Genomic DNA, 22,500 nt, shown 5'->3' with positions numbered 1-22,500 from the left:
TCCATCATAAATCATCAAAACTATATATATATATATATATATATATATTTTTTTTTTTTTTTAACCGTCTTTCTTGCATGAAGACTGGGGTCATTTGTTGTTATGTTTGGGGTGGTGTATATTCCTATTTCTCCAAGTCTTTGGGTTCTCCCTGGCCCCTTTCATGCCAGCCCTCCTGTCCAGAGACGTTGAGTGTGTCGCATGTCACGTGACAGGCCTGGTACAGTGCCAGCCGACAGCGAGGCAACACTGGCTGTAAGTGAAGTGCTCGGCCGGCGCCAAGAAAAACACAGCTAGGGGAAAAAACAGAAAGGGTTATGCCACACGTATGCTCTCTCTCTCTCTCTCTCTCTCCCTCTCTGTCTGTCTGTATGTGTGTGTGTCTGTCCGTCTGTTTATGTGTCTGTGTGTCTGAGAGAGAGAGAGAGAGAGAGAGAGAAATCCCAAGATTGAATAACTGGACACCCGACAATATGCCAGATAGGGGGCGGGGGTACGAGAGGGTGGGGCGGGGAAGGGTAGGGGTGGGGTGGGGGTTGGGGGGGGGGGGGGCGGGGCGCGGGGGGACATGTCTCCCAGACAGACTCACTGGCGTCAGCTGTACGTCACAGGAAAGAAATGTGAATATACTCCAAAGACCCAAATTTCCCCCTACTCTTAATAAGGACACACAGAGAATCTTCAAACTTCTTCTTGTGGCCGGTACCCACCCCACCAAACAAGTCTTTCGTTCCTCCAACCCACCCCGCGAATAGGCCTACCAACCTTGATTGTTTTTCAACTCGATTCAACTTTCATTTTGCTTAGCCGACCGCAAGGAACCAATGATTTCAGGGTTGACTGCACGTCCGTTTTCTTCAAAACCAGTCACAGAGAAAGCAAAGTAACGTTCAAAGATCAATCCTAAAATGATATTTAAAAATTCACCCACGTCTTTTTCACCCCACGTATGGTCAAAAGCAAGTTTGAAATAATGTTTCCTTCGGGGATTTTGCACCCTGTCGAAATGAAACGGCTGTATGTGTCGCCAGTCTTGGCCCGGGCTACCTACTTGCTGAAATCCGAGCACATGCAAAATCTCTACAGCTGTCTGATAAGAATTAACCCCCCACCTTATCTACTTATGGCGAGATATACGCCTAAACATATCGTGACACAAGGCTTTTTAAATGTTATCTGTCACTTCTGCTCAGCCAACGTCGTGAAGTGAGCTAGGTTTTTCGCCCTGACACTATTCAAACAACAGCTGTGCACATGAGCAGTAAACACATGTCAGGCTAAATGCAGAAGTTTTGTTAAACAGAATCATTACAGGCAATATCGTACACGATATCTTGGTGAACTGCTTCAGATGATTCATGTTTGGTCCTTTGCGAGTATAGGAGTATCTAGAGTGTCAGTCAGTGATATCGACAGTCTGTTCAGTATTATGTGTACAATATATACAGCCGGTGACAAAAACAAAAGTCATTTTTTAATCCTGAAAGAGAATGGGTGGTTGTGGCGGTGATGTTATCGATGGATATAAATGGTGACAATAATCTATTTGTTGAATTATGATCAATTTGTTTGAACCTTAAGTTTGTCTTCGTCACCTAAAAGAAAGTGGGTCTTAGTTCCATGACAGGTTTATGCCGCGAGGGAAGGGGGTTAAAAGTTAAAGACTGCTCCATCAGCCCCAACTCGGTTGGCTCCTCTCTGTAGCTGGCTTCTGTGTGGAGAAGAAGCGACTCAACAAGCCTGGGAAAAAAGCTCCATAGATCCCGCCCCCTCCCACCCCCCACCCCACCCCCTATAATTTCTCCCCCTTGCCGAACGTTTGAAGAACATTTAGGGCTTCTTTTTGTCAGGAAAGTTTGAGGAAAATTTATGAGCTTTTAGTCTTGCCCTGTAAGGACTGTTTTTAACGAACATTTTTGGGATGTTCTCTTTCCCGTTTAGGCGCTTTTTCTCGCCCCCTCAAAGACTCTGGAGCAACATTTAGGGACTTTTTCTTTTCCTGCTTGAGAAACCCGAGGAATATTTAAGGGGTTTTTCTTTGACGCTTTGAGGAATGCTTGAGAAACTTGACATCTAGGGGCTTTTTCTTTATCGTTGCCGGAGTAACGCTTGGGGAACATTGAATGGCGTTCTCTTGTGTGTTCTGAGCAACGTTTCAGGAACTTACAGGAGCGTTATCACCCTCAACACACGCCATCGGAGAGCAATTTTTAAAGGATGTTCAAAACTCGACTAAAAAGGGTAATATTCCCAGTCGATTGATGCTAAAAGATAACTGCATATCCACAAACAAGACTGGGGAAATTTGTCGTTGGATGCTTTTTCAATTTACTACATTGATTGATTATTTACTTATTTATCTATTCACTTATGTCTTATATGCCGTAAAGTTCAAAGACAATAAAATTCAAGCTATTCTGTTCTATTCACACACACACACACACACACACACACACACACACACACACACACACACACACAGATCACAGCCCACAAACTGACGAAAAACAGAAGAACTCGTGGATCATGCAACAGAGCTGCAAAGACGTGCACTCATTGTTGCATTGTGCTGTCAAGACTGTGATAATAATCATCATATTTATGTCCATTATTCCGTCGTCTGAACTATAATAATTACACGTCCAGCAAGCGCCTTGCTGCCGTGATTACGATCGACAACTCAGCGAGGCGTGCAGTCACAGCCTCGTTAATTGTCTCCCCTAGAGCCACGCACACGGAATGATCCTTCCAACAATCTTTGTCACACCGATTCCGTCACGTTGTTTCCGCTGTGTGCATAGCCTGATGCTCATCTTCTATCCGGATGGCTGAACCAATCCTATCACTTCACGCCGTGTTTGTCATGCGCACCGAGGGGAATTTCCTTTTTGCCATGCCTGTGGCTACATGGCGTGGGGCCACGCCACTTTGAGGTCTTGCAGAGAGAGAAGGATTTTTGTGTGGGAGGAATATATATATATATATATATATATATATATATATATATATATATACCTTGGGATCGAGGTAGAGCGGAAACACGTTTCCTTGTGTAGGCATACGTGTGTCACACACACACACACACACACACACACACATATATATATATATATATATATATATATAAACAACAGTACTGAGTCTTTGCATGTCGCTTTAAAATTTATCATCAAAATGCAGCACATAAGTCAGTCTTCTGTAGTACACTGAGCTATAGCCAGCTAGCCTGAAGAAGCTGTCAGTATGATTACAGCAACCAAAAAAAATTGCTGCATTTTATAATTACAAGTTTTGAAAGACATGCAAAGACTACTGAGTTTATCTTTATATTTTACCGCTTTTGGTAGTTACTTCACTTCATGGGTTCTACAAGGAATCGGTGGAGCCGGCCCAGCGGGAAACCGTGGGCCGTACGTGGCTGAAGAAGAGAGCCTAATACGTGTTCTTGTGTGTGTGTGTGTGTGTGTGTGTGTGTGTGTGTGTGTGCCAGTGTGTGTGTGTGTGTGTGTGTGTGTGTGTGTGTGCGTTCGCGGCCGGCCGGCATGAGAGAATGAATGGAATGATTGAACCATTTTCAGGTCAGTAGAGTCGGCAAAACAATGCTGCTTTACATCCAACCCCCGAAAGAGAAATAATCAGTGAAATAGGGGCAGGGAGGGGGGCGGGCATATCGTCTACAGCATGTACAATTTTCGTCACTGTTGCATCAGTTCACTTATCAATGAAGCTGTAATAAAAGGGCAAGGCAAGGAGAGAGAGAAAGAGAGAGACTGGGTGTGTGGGGGCGGGGGGGAAGTTTGTGGGTGCTGATATACGCACATAGTATTTGCAAATTTTGGCTCAGGAGCTCAGGCAGAAGGGTTAAAATTGCTCAGGAACTCAGGGCTCAAAGGGTTAATGCATGGATGAAAGACAAAACGCGTGTGCGTGAGAACAAACACACACGTACGCGCTTTATTGTCAATCAAAGAAGCCAAACAAGAACACAGCCAAGGGAAATAACTATCACGAACCAGACACCAAAGGATGGACGAGAAAATTGGTTCTGACGTAAACAACGAGGAGGTATTTTCCCTCAAGTTCTGCTTTAATTTGTTGCTGTTTTCTCTGAACTTTGCAATCTGTACAAAAGGTAGTTGACGTCTTTTCATCATGCAAATTACAACAAATTCCAAGCTAATCTGATGATCGAATCATCCCCTCTGATACTCGATTCAGACAAGTTCCTGGTTTTTCTGGTGTCGCTTCTGAACTCAGATGTAGCTAAAATAGATCGTTCCTAGCAAATTTTAGCTGGATAGTAATGCTAAAATAGGAAATTATCGTCATTCACGAATAGCTGACCAGCGTTTTGTTTTTATTTATATTTCTACCATTCTCCAAGTCTGGAAAACAACACGTCAATGGAATGGGTTTAGGAATCCAGTTGCAGTTGTTGGTTTCCATGGTGATAGCAAGCGCGCGGTCTTCCGTGAAAGAGGGAGATCACTCATAAGTGTGTTGAATGACCAATTTTGTTCTGTTCACCTATAAACTGTTCTCTCACACGTACACATTAGTGTGTGTGTGTGTGTGTGAGCGCGCGCGCGCGAAACTACTTCATTGATCCGTTTCATAATCACATACCTGGTTTTGACCAGTTTACATTATTTAAAACACACACACACACACACACACACACACACACACACACACACACACACACACAGAGAGAGAGAGAGAGAGAGAGAGAGAGAGAGAGAGAGGTGACAAACACATATATCAACACCATATGGCACTTTCAACATTTTAGGAATGCCGTCATGTAGGTATAGTACTTTTAGACTTGTTCACATTATCTCAACAAATCCAGGGCTCTAAGTAGTCTAACAAATGGGCCCGACCAGTACACACAGCTGCCAAGCCTGGTGAATATCGATCCACATCTGTTAACTTCAAAGGCCTGGTGAGCAGACCCTAGCCTTGTAGTCACACAATGTGTGGATTAGGAGGAGAAACCTGTGACACACATTTATATACACAAATCACTTTTTGGGTGCTCAAGTCTGTATATTCTGCTGTAAAATATTGCTGCAATATATAGTCAGCATATTCTGCTGTAAAATATTGCTGCAATATATAGTCTAGCTGTTTCATTTGATGTTCTCTCTTGATCGGACCAACTTTATTGCAGAGTTGTATTTTTGTGACCCCGCCATCCCCCCACCCCCCAAGCCCCCTCAATCCTTTCTCTCTCACTGCCCCCCCTCCACCTAGACCCCACCAGCCCCCCCCCCCCCCGCCCCCCTCCCATGCCCCCCTTCCCTCCAAAAAAAGGTGGAAAATGAGTCATACTTATGTAAAGTAAATTCATTATTGGTTTCTCTGATAACAAGTTATGAGACATGTCATGCTCGTAAAGTGAGTCATGGTTTTGACAAGGCGAAAGACACCATCTGATATTTTCTGTTGCCTCAAAGTCGAACTGAAATACTGTGTGTGTGTGTGTGTGTGTGTGTGTGTGTGTGTGTCCTTTCTCTCAGTCACTCTACCCCCTCCCTTCCACCCCATTCCTCGTTTTTTGAATAATTCTACTCCATCTTGACTTATGATATATTCAAACAGTTTCTGATTAATATTTGTCTTAAATTATTGGATAAATGTGTACATTATATCCATGCATTACAAAGTACTTTAGTTTTATGCAGCTAACTATGGATTTTACATTACAGTAATACACACACACACACACACACACACACACACACACACACACACACACACTCTCTCTCTCTCTCTCTCTCTATAGCAGTGAAAAAAAGAATTTATACATATATATCAATGTTGATAACCATGGCTGTCATTGTGGTGTTGTTGTTGTTGTTGTGTTGTTGTTGTGTTGCTGGTTGCAGATGTTGATAATCATGGCTGTCATTGTGGTGTTGTTGTTGTTGTTGTTGTGTTGTTGTGTTGCTGGTTGCGGATGTTGATAATCATAGCTGTCATTGTGGTGTTGTTGTTGTTGTTGTGTTGTTGTTGTGTTGCTGGTTGCGGATGTTGATAATCATGGCTATCATTGTGGTGTTATTGTTGTTGTTGTGTTACTGGTTGCTGATGTTGATAATCATGGCTGTCATTGTTCTTTCTTTCTGTATTTGTAAACTTTTCTTTTCTTTTCTTTTTTTTTTGTTCTTTTTTTTTGTTTTGTTTCAGAAGAATGAACGGACACAGCAGCATCAGTAGCAGCAGGGTGGAGGGAGTAGGGGTGGGGACCAACACACACCATCCCCACCACCCCCACCACACTCACCACACTCACCACACTCACCACAGCTCCAGTGTGCCCTCCCTCCACATCCAGGTCCAACACTTTGAATGATTTCAGTGATAATGATGGTGATGATGATGATGATGATGATGATAATGATGATGACAATGATGGTGATGATGATGATGGTGATGATGATAATGATGGTGATGATGATGATAATGATGGTGATGATGATGGTGGTGGTGGTGATTATGGTGATGGTGATGATGATAATGATGGTGATGATGATGATGATGGTGGTGGTGATGATGGTGATGGTGATGATGATGATGGTGATAGTGATGATGATGGTGATGATGATGATGATGGTGGTGGTGATGGTGATGGTGATGGTGATACATAATTATGATGATGATGGTGATGATGATGATGCATGATTATAATAATGATGATGATGATAATTAATGATGATGATGATGATGATGAATAAAAATGATTTCAGTCATTATGATAAATAATGATGATAGTGATGATGATGATGATGATAGATAATAACATGATTTCAGTGATTATGATAAATAATGATGATGATGATAAATAATAAAGTGATTTGAGTGATAATGATAAATAATGATGATAATGATGATGGTGAATAATATGATTTATGTGATAATGATAGATAATGATGATAAATGATAATCTATGTATATATCTTGTGATGACTGTTATGCAGAAACAAACCAAAGCACTTTGACTCATAACTTTCACATGCATCCTTGACTCTGAACCACAGGGATGACAACATCATTTATACTACTACTACCACTGCTGCTGTTAATACTATGACAACTACTACTACTGCTACTACTACTGCTGCTGCTACTACTGCATTATGACTTTTTTTCTGCCCAGAATGCTGGGTGTATGAAATAAAAAGAACCTTAACAATGCTGACTCCACTATCACTCCCTTGCAATGAGGTTTGTTTCGTTTCTTTTCCAGGCGGGGACCCCTGTTGGCAGCACCTCCTCCCTCTCCCTCAACACCCCCGAGCAAGATGCAGCAGGGTTACCTGCCCTTGCCAGCTCCCGCTCGCTCATCAACGGGGGCCACCCATCCCCCTCCCCCCAGCCCTCCCCGCGCGTGTCGGCCCGCAAGGGGTTCGACCCCAAGACCCCCCACCATCACCAGCTGGGCAACAGCCAGGGGCCCAGGTGGGAACACTTGGGCCTGGGGGTGACGCAGGGCTTTCAGACAGGTGTGTGTGTGTGTGTATGTGTTGGGGTGACGTGCGTGTGTTCTTTTCTTTAACGTCTGTCCACAGTTGTGATTTTAGACCAAAAATCCATCACCTTTCCCACCCTACCCATGCCTTGTCATCACTGCTTTCCCTGGTCCTGTCTCCTCAGTTAGCATAAAGAAGAATAATTATAGTAACAAAATGAAACAAACTAGCTAGTCAACTTGTAAAATTACTACAAAGAACCAATGGGGGCCCTAATTAAATTCTGTGTGTGTGTGTGTGTGTGCGTGTGTGTGTGTGTGTGTGCGTGTGTGTCTGTGTCTGTGTGTTTCTGTGTGTGTGTGTGTGTGTGTGTGTGTGTGTGCGCGTGTGTGTCTGTGTCTGTGTTTGTGTGTGTGTGTGTGTGTGTGTGTGTGTGATGTGGTGTGTAGCTGGAAATAGATAGGTGGTAAGTGGTGTAATGATATGTATATAATTTGTATCACCACATTTATGTGTGTCTGTGTGTGTGCTTGTGTGAGAGGGAGATGTGTGTACTCTTTTAAATTTAGCTGCCTGATTATGCTGAGAAAGTAAAAATAACAACAAAAATGAGACTATCATATAATTGATCATCGCTTGATTATGACAAGACAGAACCTTTGATTGTTTGACCATTAATTCAGGTCTTGGAAGACAAGAAAAGAGTTGTTTGGATTTGATTTTTACTTTTTCATTCATATATTCATCTGATTATTTGATTGTTTTGTTTATTTATGTTTAGCTGTTTGTTTGTTTATTTCTATTTATCTATTTGTTTATTCATTTTGTGTTTATCTATTTGTTTTTTCATTTTCAGAAGTGAACAGCAAGGGTTATGGACCCCAGGTTATCCCTCTCAGCCCACGTAAAGCGCTCAGCAACAACAACAACAACAACATCAACAACAACCTCAACAACAGCCTCAACAACAGCCTCAACAGCACCTTCAGCCTCCAGGGACAGAACTACGGCCACTCCCCCAAACAGGCCCCCTCCACCAAGAAAAACAACTCTCACAGCGGCAACAACAACAACAACCTGGTCCTGCAGCCGCCAGCCAGCATGGCAGCCATGTCAGGGGTGGGTAACTCTAACGGCAGCGGCGTGGAGCACAGCCTGTTCCTCCCCCTACAGACCCTGCAGACGCACACGCCCACCCCCAGCGAGGTGTCCAACCTGACGGCCAGGTCCGTCACCACGCCCCGTGAAACGCTCCACACCCCGCGCTCCCTGGCAGGCGGAGAGAGAGCAGCGCCCATGACTCCTGGCGAGGGTGGAAGAGGTGGGGGTGGAGGTGGAGGTGGGGGTGGGGGCACAGAGCACGTTTTCTTGGAGCCACTGCCCAAGGCCTCGGAGTGGCAGCACTTCAAGCGGCTGCCGTCGCTGCCGTCCAACAGCGACTCCATCGGCAGCGAGGTGGATCAGAGCCTGCACCTGGCCGGGAGCAGTACTGGTGGGAGCGGTGGTGGAGGGGGGGGAGGAGGGGGAGGGGTGTGGCACTTCCCGGGCACCACCTCCTCCTCCAACCTGTCCTCCAACCAGGCCCTGGAGTTCTCCCCCTTCCCCTCGCGCTTCACCACGCCGCGCCACTCAGCCGGCGGCAGCCAGGCCCGGGCCTCCCAGAAGAGGGCGCTGTCCATCTCCCCCTCTCTGTCGGACGGCCTTGACCTCAGCCAGCTGATCCGCCTGTCACCCACCTCCCTGGCCTTCCTCAACAACCCCCACTCCCACGGTTCCCTCACACCCCTCTCCCCACCGCTCGGCCACCAGGGGGCCTTCTCCCACATGGTGCGCAACACCTCCCCACATTTCCATCCTGGCAGCGGAGGAGGAGGTCAAGGTCAGTTGAGCCAGGCTTCCTCTGCCATGGGCAGCAAGGGCGACATGGATCCCTTCAGCTTCGCCGGCCCCCCTGAGACGGATGGTGGGGGCTACATGTACAACTTCATGACCTCCAATGCCTGTGTGGCCCGGCAGAGTGACATGCCCTTCATCGAGAACTCCTACATCCAGGGCAGCTTCCCGCCTCCCGGCATGGGCCACAACCACCACCACCATCACCACCAGCAGCCGCCGACCCTGACCTTGGCCCCCTCCGCAACCCCTGAGATGCCTCACACGACCTTCACCCCTCAAGGTCACATGCTGGGAGGAGGAGGAGGAGGAAGGGGGGGTCAGGGTCATAGCGTGGCAGGGGCAGCTTCGTCGGTGGGCGCCATGCAGATGTCTCCCCAGTTCAGCGAGGCTTCCCCGGGAAATCACCTCCCCCACCACTCCCACACCCTCGCCCCCTTCCAGGAGGGAGGGGGAGGAGAGGAGTACATGGAGGAGGAGAGCGGGGTCAGCGGGGGGTCGGTGACCTTGACCTGCCAGTGGGCGGGGTGCGGGGTGCAGTTCCGGGAGCAGGATGAGTTTGTGCGTCACATCGAGAAGGCGCACGTGGACCAGCGGAAAGGGGAGGACTTCACCTGCTACTGGACGGGGTGCTCGCGGCAGGGTCGAGCCTTCAACGCCCGCTACAAGCTGCTCATCCACATGAGGGTACACTCCGGGGAGAAACCCAACAAGTGTACGGTGAGTGGTTTGTTGGAGGTGGGGTGGGTTGGGGGGTTGTGTTGTTCTGTGTTGTGCTGTGTTGTGCTGTGTTGTATTGTGTTGTTCTATACTGTGCTCTTTTAGATATTGAAGTATTGTATTGTATTGTATTGCATTGTATTGCATTATATTGTATTATATTCTGTTGTGTTTTATTGTATTCTATTGTATTCTACTTTGTTGTATTCCACTGCATTATATTGTACTGTGTTGTAATTTGTATCATATTGGATTGTACTGTACTGTACTTTATAGTATTGTATTGTATTCTATTGTACACACACACACACACACACACACACACACACACACACACACACACACACACACACACACACACACACACACACACACACACACACACACACACACACACACACACACACACACACATGCATGCATGCATGCATGCATGTGCACAAACATACGCATGCACACCTTTATGTATTGTTTGCATGATAATGAATATGATTCTGATTTTGATTTTCTGATCAACTCTCTCTCTCTCTCTCTCACACACACACACACACACACACACACACACACACACGCCCTGCACACACGCACACCCACTCACCCACTGACAAACACACCTCTAGTTGAGAAACCTGCCACTAGGTGAAAGTTCCCTTCAGCCCCAGCAGAGCCCTGTGGCACTAATCGTCCATGCATGTCTGTTGATACTTCTGACCCTGCCAACACAAACACACCTCTCTCTGCTCCCTGAGCACGAGGCGTGCTGTGCTGCTGGGAGAGACTGCAGGGCAAAGAATAGACCATCGCAAACAGAGTAAAAAACTAAGCCAGGGGTTTTTCTCTGCTGCGTGATTTATTCATTATCTGGGTCATTTTCATTGGCTAAAGTCGTAACAACAACAGCGCAGCGGTATGGCAGTTGTAGGGAGAAAGAGAGAGAGAGAGTGTGTGTGTGTATGTGTGTGTGTGTGAATAGAGTTCTAAGGCGTTTTTATATAAGTAGAGGTGTGTGTGTGTTTGTGTGTGTGTGTGGGGAGGTGGGGGGAGTCAGGGGGGGGGGGGATGGGGTGTGTATGTATGTTGGTGTGCATGCAGGTGGGCATTGTATGTGTGTGTGAGTTAGTGAGTGAGTGTGTGTGTGTGTGTGTGTGTGTGTGTGCAAACACATGCATCTGTGTGTACATTTGTGTGTGTGAGTATATCTGTGTGTGTGTGTGAACACATGCATATGTCATATGTGTGTGCATTTGTGTATGTGAGTATATCTCTCTGTGTGTGTGGGGGTGGGTGGGTGGGGGGTATGGGGTGTGTGGGTGGGGGGGAGCGAACACATGCATCTGTGTGTGCATTTGTGTGTGTGAGTATCTGTGTGTCTCCGTGTGGTCCACAGTGAGAGGAAGGTGGCAGTCATTGTTTCATTTCAGTTTTGTTTCCCCTCAGTACTAAAAAAACCATATAAACAAAAACAAAAAAACCCAGTAAAATGATTGATTTGGTTAATTCAGGTCATTTTCAGGTGGGTAGGCAATGTGTAAAACACACACACACACACACACACACACACACACACACACACACACACACACACACACACACACACACACACACACACACACACACACACACACTCACTCACTCACTCATACCACATAGACATACTACACATGTCATAAACACACACACACACACACACACACACACACACACACACACACACACACACTCACTCACTCACTCACTCACTGATACCACACAGACATACTACACATGTCACACACACACACACACACACACACACACACACACACACACACACTGACCTAGTGACACACCCCTGGCAAGTTTGTTTTGAATTTGATTCGCCTCAGTGGTGCCTGCCGTTATTTGCATAATGTGGGCCGTTCCCCAGAACAGGTGAACGTCATAACTGTCTCTTTGTGTTCGCTCTCCAAGTTCACGGCTGCACTTTGCACACGTTTTGTGTTGCCCCGGCCACAAGGTGATCAACAGTTTCAGCTTCAAGGAGCTGTCAGAGTGTGTGGGCAGATCCATATACGCTACAGCACATCTGCTGAAAACAGTGCAGATAGAAACAAGTTAATAAAAAAAAAAAAAAACAGAGTTCTACTTGTCTCCATAAATTTGTGGAGTGATGGCCGTGTGTGTGTGTGTGTGTGTGCATGTGTGTGTGTGTGTGTGTGTGTGTGTGTGTGTGTGTGTGTGTTGTGTGTGTATGTGTGTGTGGGTGGGTGGGTGTAGTGTGTGTGTCTATGTGTGTGTGTGTGAGTGTGTGTGTGTGCATGTAAGTGTCCATGTACATGTGTCCCCCACCCTATGACATGATCATCATCAATTTTCTGATCATGTTAACCTCAGTGGCCATGAGCCATTACACTGCAGGCCACACATTGCTGTGTTTCCAAAAGCCAGGGAAATATGACACTGATTATGGGACCTGAAGTGTGCATGTTTGATCTTCTGCAGACATGTTACACACAGTCTGTCACGCTATGTACATTGCCTGAAGGGGGTTCAGCACTATCAGGTTTGCACCCATGTTGACCTGGGAAATGGGGGGGGGGGGGGGGGGGGGGAATCTCAGTGCTTAATGTACCAGGCTATGGCAAGTTTACAGATCCTGATATTACTTATTTGTCTGAAAGTCTGGTGTTTTAGAACTTAACCGATTTGGTTGTCATCATGTGTGTGTGTGTGTGCGTGTGCGTGTGTGTATGTTTGCATGTGTGATTTCCTCCCAAGTGCTTTTTGTCTTTTGAAATTCAAGTAGCATATTGTTCAGTTTTATTGATGTACTGTCTGTGTGTGTGTGTTAATTTGTCTGTGAGACTCTTTCTTTCTTTCAAATTGTAAAAATGTGCATAAGCTTTCCTTCAAATTCATTCGACAACTTGATATTCTGACTAACTGAACATATTGAGTTTTATTAGTTGGTCAGTGTTTTGTTTTCCCAATCTGTTAATTGTGAAATAGATGTTTTACTGATGAAACAACGTCTGCCTTATTTTATTTTATTGATTTCATTGCTTGGTCATTTTATTACCCACCAGCCTCCTGTTCCCCTAGTGAGTAAATTATGAAATACTGTTTTCTTGATTTAAAAACAAAAACCTGTCTTGTTTTTTTTTTCAGTATTTTTGCCATGCTTTAGACTTCACCTCTTTCTTATTTCAGTTGATTTGTGTTGCATTTCAAGTTGGTTATCTTATCAGAGCCGCTCGGTATTGGCAGCATGTTCTTCTCTTTGCTGGAGACAGGTTTCTGTGAGTGAGAGCAGGGGTAGATAACGCTGACCAGTTCTGGTGCCCCACCCAGTTAAAAAGTGATAGGGTGCAACAGGTGAGCAGCCAAAAGTGGAACCCGGTGAATCAGTCCTGGGACAGAATTAGGCCATGAGGGCAGCGCCAGCCGTGTGCTGTGCCAACGCTGTATTGTGCCACCTCTGTGTGACCTGTTGCATCTTGCCTGACCTTGAGTGGTGGTCTGGGTGCTAGTCTTTTGAATGAAGTAATAACCTGCGGACCTGTGTCCAGCATGCATTCAGCTTCAGGACCTGTGTCCAGCATGCATTGAACTTGAGGACCTGTGTCCAGCATGCATTGAACTTGAGGACCTGTGTCCAGCATGCATTGAACTTGAGGACCTGTGTCCAGCATGCATTGAGCTTCAGGACCTGTATCCAGCATGCATTGAACTTGAGGACCTGTATCCAGCATGCATTGAACTTGAGGACCTGTGGCCAGCATGCATTCAGCCTACTTAAAAGAATCCTTAGCAACAGAAGGGTTGTCCCTGGTGCAGTTTTGCTGAAAAAGAAATCACTTTGATCGGAAAATAGACTTACAGACCCCCGAAAATAAGGGGTTTGATCAGAAAATAGACTTACAGACCCCTGGAAATAAGGGGTATGGCCTCAATGGGGTGACAGGCTGTCCTCAATGTGGTGAGCTTTGCTCACAGAAATCTGTTGTGGCCAAAAAGAAATACAAGAAATACAAGAAATGCAACACAATGCAGTGCAATGCAGTACAGCACAGCACAGCACAACACAACACAACGCAATGCAGCGCAGCTCAATGCAGCATAGCACAGCACAACACAACACAACACAACACAACACAATTATTGCATAAAAATGGTGTGCATAGATCTGCAAATGAGCTTTCTTTATCATCCATTCATCAGAGAATATCATAATCTTATCACAAATTGTTTTCCTTTATGTACAGTGTTCACAGATAATTTAGGCGGGAGGCATTAAAAAAGAATTATCGGCAGTATGATACGTTAACATTACCTTCCTATTTTTTTCTCTTTTTTTGTGACTGATCTTTTTAAGGCATGTATGTACATGTATGGTGTGGCATATAAATTTATGGATGAGCTCACAAGCTGTGACATCTGCCTGAAACTGAAACTGAAAGTATAAGCCTTATCAGTCGCAGTTAATCCTCTGCCAAGGCCTTTAGGTTTAGCTGGACGCTAGTACCAGGTCACTTTCAGTCAAGGACACTTGGGGGGCATTTATAAATATCCTATCAGTTGAACTGGACTCATATGAGACTGATGTATGTGTGAAGGGGTGCGGAGGAAATGTATGTGTGTGCGTGCAAGTGTGTGTGTGTGTGTGTGTGTGTGTGTGTGTGTGTGTGCAAATATTTGTGTGTTTATCAATGATCCTTGTAATTCTAAGGTGCCATGAGATATTGAAATCTTGAGAAGATGCATGGTTTCATTTTTTTTTATTTTTAATATCTTCTGAATTTTGATAATTATTACTATATTCATTTTTATGATTGCAACTTTTATGGGTATTTGCCATTGTTGTTGCTGCTGCAGCTTGTCTTATCACCATCACCATCATCATCATCACCATCATCATCACCATCATCATTACCATCATCACCGTCATCATCATTGTCATCACCATCATCACCATCATAATTCATCACCATCATCATCACCATCATCATTACCATCATCACCATCATCATCATCACTATCATCATCACCATATCATCATCCTCATCACCATCATCATCACCATCATCCTCATCACCATATCATCATCACCATCATCATCACCATCATCACCATCATCATCATTACCATCATCACCATCATCATCACCATCATCATTACCATCATCACCATCATCATCATTACCATCATCACCATCACCGTCATCATCACCATCATCACCATCATCACCATCACCATCATCATCATCACCATCACCATCATCACCATCACCATCATCATCGCCATCATCACCATCATCATCATCATCATCATCATGTTAGTACTGTCTTCTCTGAAGACCTGGTATTGTCCAGCTCTCCCTAGAGTTGCTCATCAAACAGGATATGAAAGGGGAAAAAAAGTAGATGAAGTGAAGCATTATTTGACCAGTCCAAATGCTTGACACCTTGATACTGAAGCTGTGAGTATTTGTGTTGTGATTTACTGTTTCTCACAAAGTGAGCAGAAGATGGAAACACACAAACAACGAAGACCCTCATAAAAGTGACATTTTTCCTGGGACTCCATCATTGTTGCATTTCAGGTGTGTGAACGAAAGGTGTGTGTGTGTGCGTGTGTGTGTGTGTGTGTGTGTGTGTGTGTGTGTGTGTGAACTTCCGCTGGTCATGTGAGTGCACATGCAGCTGTGTGTGTTTGTGTATTTCTGTGTGCACACGTTTGTGCATGTTGTGCTTGATGCATCTATGTTGATGTGTGTATGCTGCTTATTACACTCTACAAGTGTTTGTTGATGTGTGTATGCTGTTTGTTGAACACACTACAAGTGTTTGTTGATGTGTGTATGCTGTTTGTTGAACACACTACAAGTGTTTGTTGATGTGTGTATGCTGTTTGTTGAACACACTACAAGTGTTTGTTGATGTGTGTATGCTGTTTATCGTACATACTACAAGTGTTTGTTATGGTGTTTGTTATGGTGATGATGATGATTACTGTTTTTTGTTGTCGATATTATGATTGTTATTATTTATTGTTATTGTTATTATCGCTTTCAAATGTATCTATTTCTTCTTATTTTGTTTATTATTATCATTACTATCATTATATTTATTCTTAGTAGTGGTATTAGTATTAGTATTGTTATCATTATTGTTATTATCATTATTATCATCATTGTTATCATTATTATGATGATCATTACCATGAAGTGAGTGACACAAGTGGCCTCCTTGTTATCACAGTACGAGAACTGCAAAAAGGCGTTTTCCCGCCTGGAGAACCTGAAGATCCACCTGCGGTCGCACACCGGGGAACGCCCCTACCTCTGTCAGCACCAGGGCTGCAACAAGTCCTTCTCCAACTCCTCAGACCGCGCCAAGCATCAACGCACACACCAGGACACCGTGAGTCACTGTATATAGTGGAGTGATGGCCTAGAGGTAACGCGTCCACCTAGGAAGCGAGAGAATCTGAGCATGCTGGTTCGAATCACGGCTCAGCCGCCGATATTTTCTCCCCTTCCACTAGAACTTGAGTGGTGGTCTGGACGCTAGTCATTCAGATGAGACGATAAGCCGAGGAGCAACACATAGCGCACGTAAAAGAACCCACGGCAACAAAAGGGTTGTTCCTGGCAAAATTCTGTAGAAAAATCTACTGTGATAGGAAAAACAAATAAAACTGCATGCAGGAAAAAATACAACAACAAAAAAAGGGTGGTGCTGTAGTGTAGCAACGCGCTCTCCCTGAGGAGAGCAGCCCGAATTTCACACAGAGAAATCTGTTGTGATAAAAAGAAAAACAAATACAAATACAAATATTTGAGTGTATATGTATATTTGTTGTTGTTGTTGCCCAATATCTCCACCAATTCAGTGGCATTACTCCCATGCCGCTCATTCCGAGTTCCCCATGTACAGCCACACCCGGGTTAGTTTGTCGCAGTCCGAGTGCTTGTTTCACAGATCACAACCTGTGTGGGTGGGGTCAGAGTGACTGTTCTTGGTTCTGTGCACAGCTTGTTCAACAGGTGTGGCAGGGTTAGGGTTAGGTGTGGGACTTGTAGTTCAGGGTTCACTAGTGGTCAGGGTTCCAGTCCCTGGTTGAGCACGGTGCTGTGTCCTTGGGAAAGATAGTTTACTCTGCTCTACCTCACTCCACCCAGCTGTGATTGGGTTCCTGGCTTCAGTCAGGGGAGGTTAAAAGTGATGAAAGGAGAGAACTGGCCCCGCCTTCCTGTGCCGAGCCCTGGACACAGTGGGTATGAATTCACTGCCTTCCTATGCCGAGCCCTGGACACAGTGGGTACGAATTCACTGCCTTCCTGTGCCGAGCCCTGGACACAGTGGGTACGAATTCACTGCCTTCCTTTGCCGAGCCCTGGACACAGTGGGTATGAATTCACTGCCTTCCTGTGCTGAGCCCTGGACACAGTGGGTATGAATTCACCACCTTCCTGTGCCGAGCCCTGGACACAGTGGGTATTTATTCACCGCCTTCCTTTGCCAAGCCCTGGACACAGTGGGTATGAATTCACCGCCTTCCTTTGCCGAGCCCTGGACACAGTGGGTATGAACTCACCGCCTTCCTTTGCCGAGCCCTGGACACAGTGGGCACAGTGGGTATGAATTCACCGCCTCCCTTTGCCAAGCCCTGGACACAGTGGGTATGAATTCACTGCCTTCCTTTGCCGAGCCCTGGACACAGTGGGTATGAATTCACTGCCTTCCTGTGGTGAGCCCTGGACACAGTGGGTATGAATTCACTGCCTTCCTGTGTCAAGCCATGGACACAGTGGGTATGAATTCACCGCCTTCCTTTGCCGAGCCCTGGACACAGTGGGTATGAATTCACCGCCTTCCTTTGCTGAGCCCTAGGACACAGTGGGTATGAATTTCACCGCCTCCCTTTGCCAAGCCCTGGACACAGTGGGTATGAATTCATCTGCCTTCCTATGCGAGCCTGGACTCAGTGGGTCGAAATTCACATTGCCTCCTGTGCCAGAGCCCTGGACACAGTGGGTCGAATTCACTGCCTTCCGGTGCCGAGCCCTGGGACACAGTGGGTATGAATCACCGCCTTCCTTTGCCGAGCCCTGGACCACTTGACTTACTTGACTTATTCCTCTGATTCCGTGGGAACATAGGGCCGCAACACAACACTCCTCCAACGCTCCCGACTCTGGCTGGTCCTCTTCAGTTCGGCCCACGTCATTCCGGCCGCCCTTGTCTCTGCCTCAATGCTTCTCCGCCAGGTCTGCTTCGGACGGCCAACTTGCCTTCCTGTGCCGAGCCCTGGACACAGTGGGTATGAATTCACTGCCTTCCTGTGCCGAGCCCAGGACACAGTGGGTATGAATTCACTGCCTTCCTGTGCCGAGCCCTGGACACAGTGGGTATGAATTCACTGCCTTCCTTTGCTGAGCCCTGGACACAGTGGGTATGAATTCACTGCCTTCCTTTGCCCAGCCCTGGACACAGTGGGTATGAATTCACTGCCTTCCTATGCCGAGCCCTGGACACAGTGGACATGAATTCACTGCCTTCCTGTGCCGAACCCTGGACACAGTGGGTATGAATTCACTGCCTTCCTATGCCGAGCCCTGGACACAGTGGGTATGAATTCACTGCCTTCCTATGCCGAGCCCTGGACACAGTGGGTATGAATTCACTGCCTTCCTATGCCGAGCCCTGGACACAGTGGGTATGAATTCACTGCCTTCCTATGCCGAGCCCTGGACACAGTGGGTATGAATTCACCGCCTTCCTATGCCGAGCCCTGGACACAGTGGGTATGAATTCACTGCCTTCCTATGCCGAGCCCTGGACACAGTGGGTATGAATTCACCGCCTTCCTTTGCCGAGCCCTGGACACAGTGGGTATGAATTCACCGCCTCCCTTTGCCGAGCCCTGGACACAGTGGGTATGAATTCACTGCCTTCCTGTGCCGAGCCCTGGACACAGTGGGTATGAATTCACTGCCTTCCTGTGCCGAGCCCTGGACACAGTGGGTATGAATTCACTGCCTTCCTGTGCCGAGCCCTGGACACAGTGGACATGAATTCACTGTCTTCCTGTGGACACAATGGGTATGAATTCACTGCCTTCCTATGCCGAGCCCTGGACACCCTGATGGCTGTGAAAGGACTAGGGCCTTTAATTTCTAACATTACAGATCGTTAGTCAATTTGGTGGACCTTGTCCTTGTTTCTGCTCTGAATTCTGTGGCTGTGTGGGTCAGAAACCCGTCGAGGTAAAAAAAAAAAAAGAAAAGAAAAGAAAAGAAGCAAAACAAAAACCAATGAAGAAGCCAGTGAATCGAGTGACTATAGTGCTGTGTGTCTGTGTGCATGCGTGCATGCGTATGTGTTGCATGCATGCTTGTGTGTGTGTGCGTGCGTGTGTGTGTGCGTGCGTGCGTGTGCGTGTGTGTGTGTGTGTGTTACAGAAGCCCTATGCCTGCAGTGTACCTGACTGTAACAAGCGCTACACAGACCCCAGCTCTCTCCGCAAACACTTCAAGAACCACAGCAGAGACCAGCAACACAACAAGCGGGTACGCTCCTGTTTTTTCGTTTTTTTTTTTTTTCTTTTTTAAAATATTTTATCTATTTTATTATTGTTTTATGTTGTCATTTTCTTTTATACTGTCATCTTTAAACTGTTGAAGACAAGGCAAGTTACCAGTTATCACAAACACCGTGTGACCTCTCCTGTCTTTTCTCTGTGATGTGTGTGTGTGTGTTTGAATAATGGAAAAGTGATGTTTCTGTTTGATGTGCAGACTCCCCATATAATGGGCTCCAAGCGCCTTACATGAAACAACGCATACACAGTAGGGCATGATAACAACACACATACACAGTAGCGCATGATAACAACACACATACACAGTAGCGCATGATAACAACACACATACACAGTAGTGCATGATAACAACACACATACACAGTAGGGCATGATAACAACACACATACACAGTAGGGCATGATAACAACACACATACACAGTAGTGCATGATAACAACACACATACACAGTAGTGCATGATAACATGCCTCTGCACATGAACAAACAACACATGTATATGTATCTTTACACCAAGACAATACTACAAATTACAGACTTGTATGAACACACTCACAAACACACACACACACACACACACACACACACACACACACATGACAAAAACACCCTACATACACACACACACACACATGACAAAAATACCCTACATACACACACACACACACACACACACACACACACACACACACACACACGCACGCACGCGCGCGCGCGCTAAACACATACACTTAAGCACACACACCTGTGCATACATTGAGGGTTGTTCCCGTGACCTGTTTGTTAGTAATTCTGACTGTGGTCATTATGTCTGTGACCTACATGTTGAGGGTTGTTCCCGTGACCTATTTGTTAGTGATTCTGACTGTGGTCATTATGTCTGTGACCTACATGTTGAGGGTTGTTCCCATGACCTATTTGTTAGTGATTCTGACTGTGGTCGTTATGTCTGTGACCTACATGTTGAGGGTTGTTCCCGTGACCTATTTGTTAGTGATTCTGACTGTGGTCATTATGTCTGTGACCTACATGTTGAGGGTTGTTCCCGTGACCTTTTTGTTAGTGATTCTGACTGTGGTCATTATGTCTGTGACCTACATGTTGAGGGTTGTTCCCGTGACCTGTTTGTTAGTGATTCTGACTGTGGTCATTATGTCTGTGACCTACATGTTGAGGGCTGTTCCGATGACCTATTTGTTAGTGATTCTGACTGTGGTCGTTATGTCTGTGACCTACATGTTGAGGGTTGTTCCCGTGACCTATTTGTTAGTGATTCTGACTGGTCATTATGTCTGTGACCTACATGTTGAGGGTTGTTCCCATGACCTATTTGTTAGTGATTCTGACTGTGGTCATTATGTCTGTGACCTACATGTTGAGGGCTGTTCCTGTGACCTATTTGTTAGTGATTCTGACTGTGGTCGTTATGTCTGTGACCTACATGTTGAGGGTTGTTCCCATGACCTATTTGTTAGTGATTCTGACTGTGGTCATTATGTCTGTGACCTACATGTTGAGGGTTGTTCCCATGACCTATTTGTTAGTGATTCTGACTGGTCATTATGTCTGTGACCTACATGTTGAGGGTTGTTCCCATGACCTATTTGTTAGTGATTCTGACTGTGGTCATTATGTCTGTGACCTACATGTTGAGGGCTGTTCCTGTGACCTATTTGTTAGTGATTCTGACTGTGGTCGTTATGTCTGTGACCTACATGTTGAGGGTTGTTCCCATGACCTATTTGTTAGTGATTCTGACTGGTCATTATGTCTGTGACCTACATGTTGAGGGTTGTTCCCGTGACCTATTTGTTAGTGATTCTGACTGTGGTCATTATGTCTGTGACCCACATGTTGAGGGCTGTTCCTGTGACCTATTTGTTAGTGATTCTGACTGTGGTCGTTATGTCTGTGACCTACATGTTGAGGGTTGTTCCCGTGACCTATTTGTTAGTGATTCTGACTGTGGTCATTATGTCTGTGACCTACATGTTGAGGGCTGTTCCTGTGACCTATTTGTTAGTGATTCTGACTGTGGTCGTTATGTCTCTGACCTACATGTTGAGGGCTGTTCCCGTGACCTATTTGCTGCTGGTGGTTTCAGCTGAAGAAGGAAGGGGAGGTGGGGGTGGGTGGCGACATCCTGAACGACTGTCTAACGGTGCAGCAGCTGCACCCAGAGGGTTCACCCATGGATCACTCCGACAGCAGCCTGGGGCGCTCACCGCTGGGCCCCCTCCCTGTCTCCTTCACTGATGTCTACTCTGGTCAGTGGGGGTGTGTGGGTGTGGGGGTGAGGGGGCGGGTGTGTGTGTGTGTGTGTGTGTGTGTGTGTGGTGTTGTGTTGTGTGTGTGTGTGTGAGTGTGTTGTGGTGTGGTGTTGTGTTGTGTTGGTGTGTGTGTGTGTTGGTGTGTATGTGTGTGTGTGTGTGTGTGTGTGTATGTGTGTGTGTGGTGTGGTGTAGTGTGTGTGTGTGTGAGTGTGTGTGTGTGTGTGAGAGTGTGTGTGTGCTTGGTGTGTGTGTGTGTGTGTGTGTGTGTGTTGGTGAGCCCTGGACACAGCTGATACAAATCCACCAACCTGATGGCAGTAAAAAGGTCTGCGAACCTTCACCTTGTCAACATGTTCAATGTGCGTGCCTGTGTTTGTGTTCTCAGGTTTGTTACTGTGGCCTGTTTCCATTCTCGTTTTAGTTCCACAACTTGCTCTCTCTATGTAGATTTCACTTTACTGTTCTGATTTGTCCATTATGCAAAGATTCGACAGAAAATGAAATGCACTTTGTCCTTTGTTGTCCAGCTTTGAGGAATATTTGAGAATCATTTAT

At 45.9% G+C, this 22,500-nt stretch overlaps 1 protein-coding gene across 1 annotated transcript in view; it reads left to right on the top strand.

Moving 5' to 3' along the window:
- LOC143279901 (uncharacterized) overlaps positions 1 to 22,500 on the top strand; it is a 53,703-nt gene that overhangs the window by 24,933 nt on the left and 6,270 nt on the right. Inside the window, exons 2-7 of the mRNA XM_076584215.1 lie at positions 6,193 to 6,340; positions 7,253 to 7,508; positions 8,332 to 10,088; positions 16,328 to 16,489; positions 19,534 to 19,641; positions 21,777 to 21,939. Coding sequence (XP_076440330.1) covers positions 6,193 to 6,340; positions 7,253 to 7,508; positions 8,332 to 10,088; positions 16,328 to 16,489; positions 19,534 to 19,641; positions 21,777 to 21,939 — 2,594 coding nt within the window. The remainder of the gene's footprint in view (positions 1 to 6,192; positions 6,341 to 7,252; positions 7,509 to 8,331; positions 10,089 to 16,327; positions 16,490 to 19,533; positions 19,642 to 21,776; positions 21,940 to 22,500) is intronic.

Source organism: Babylonia areolata, chromosome 3, assembly GCF_041734735.1.
Source record: "Babylonia areolata isolate BAREFJ2019XMU chromosome 3, ASM4173473v1, whole genome shotgun sequence".
In the NCBI taxonomy this organism is placed as follows: Eukaryota; Metazoa; Mollusca; class Gastropoda; order Neogastropoda; family Buccinidae; genus Babylonia; species Babylonia areolata.
The sequence above is the reverse complement of the archived record's forward strand: the minus strand, read 5'-3'. Positions and strand labels throughout refer to the sequence as shown.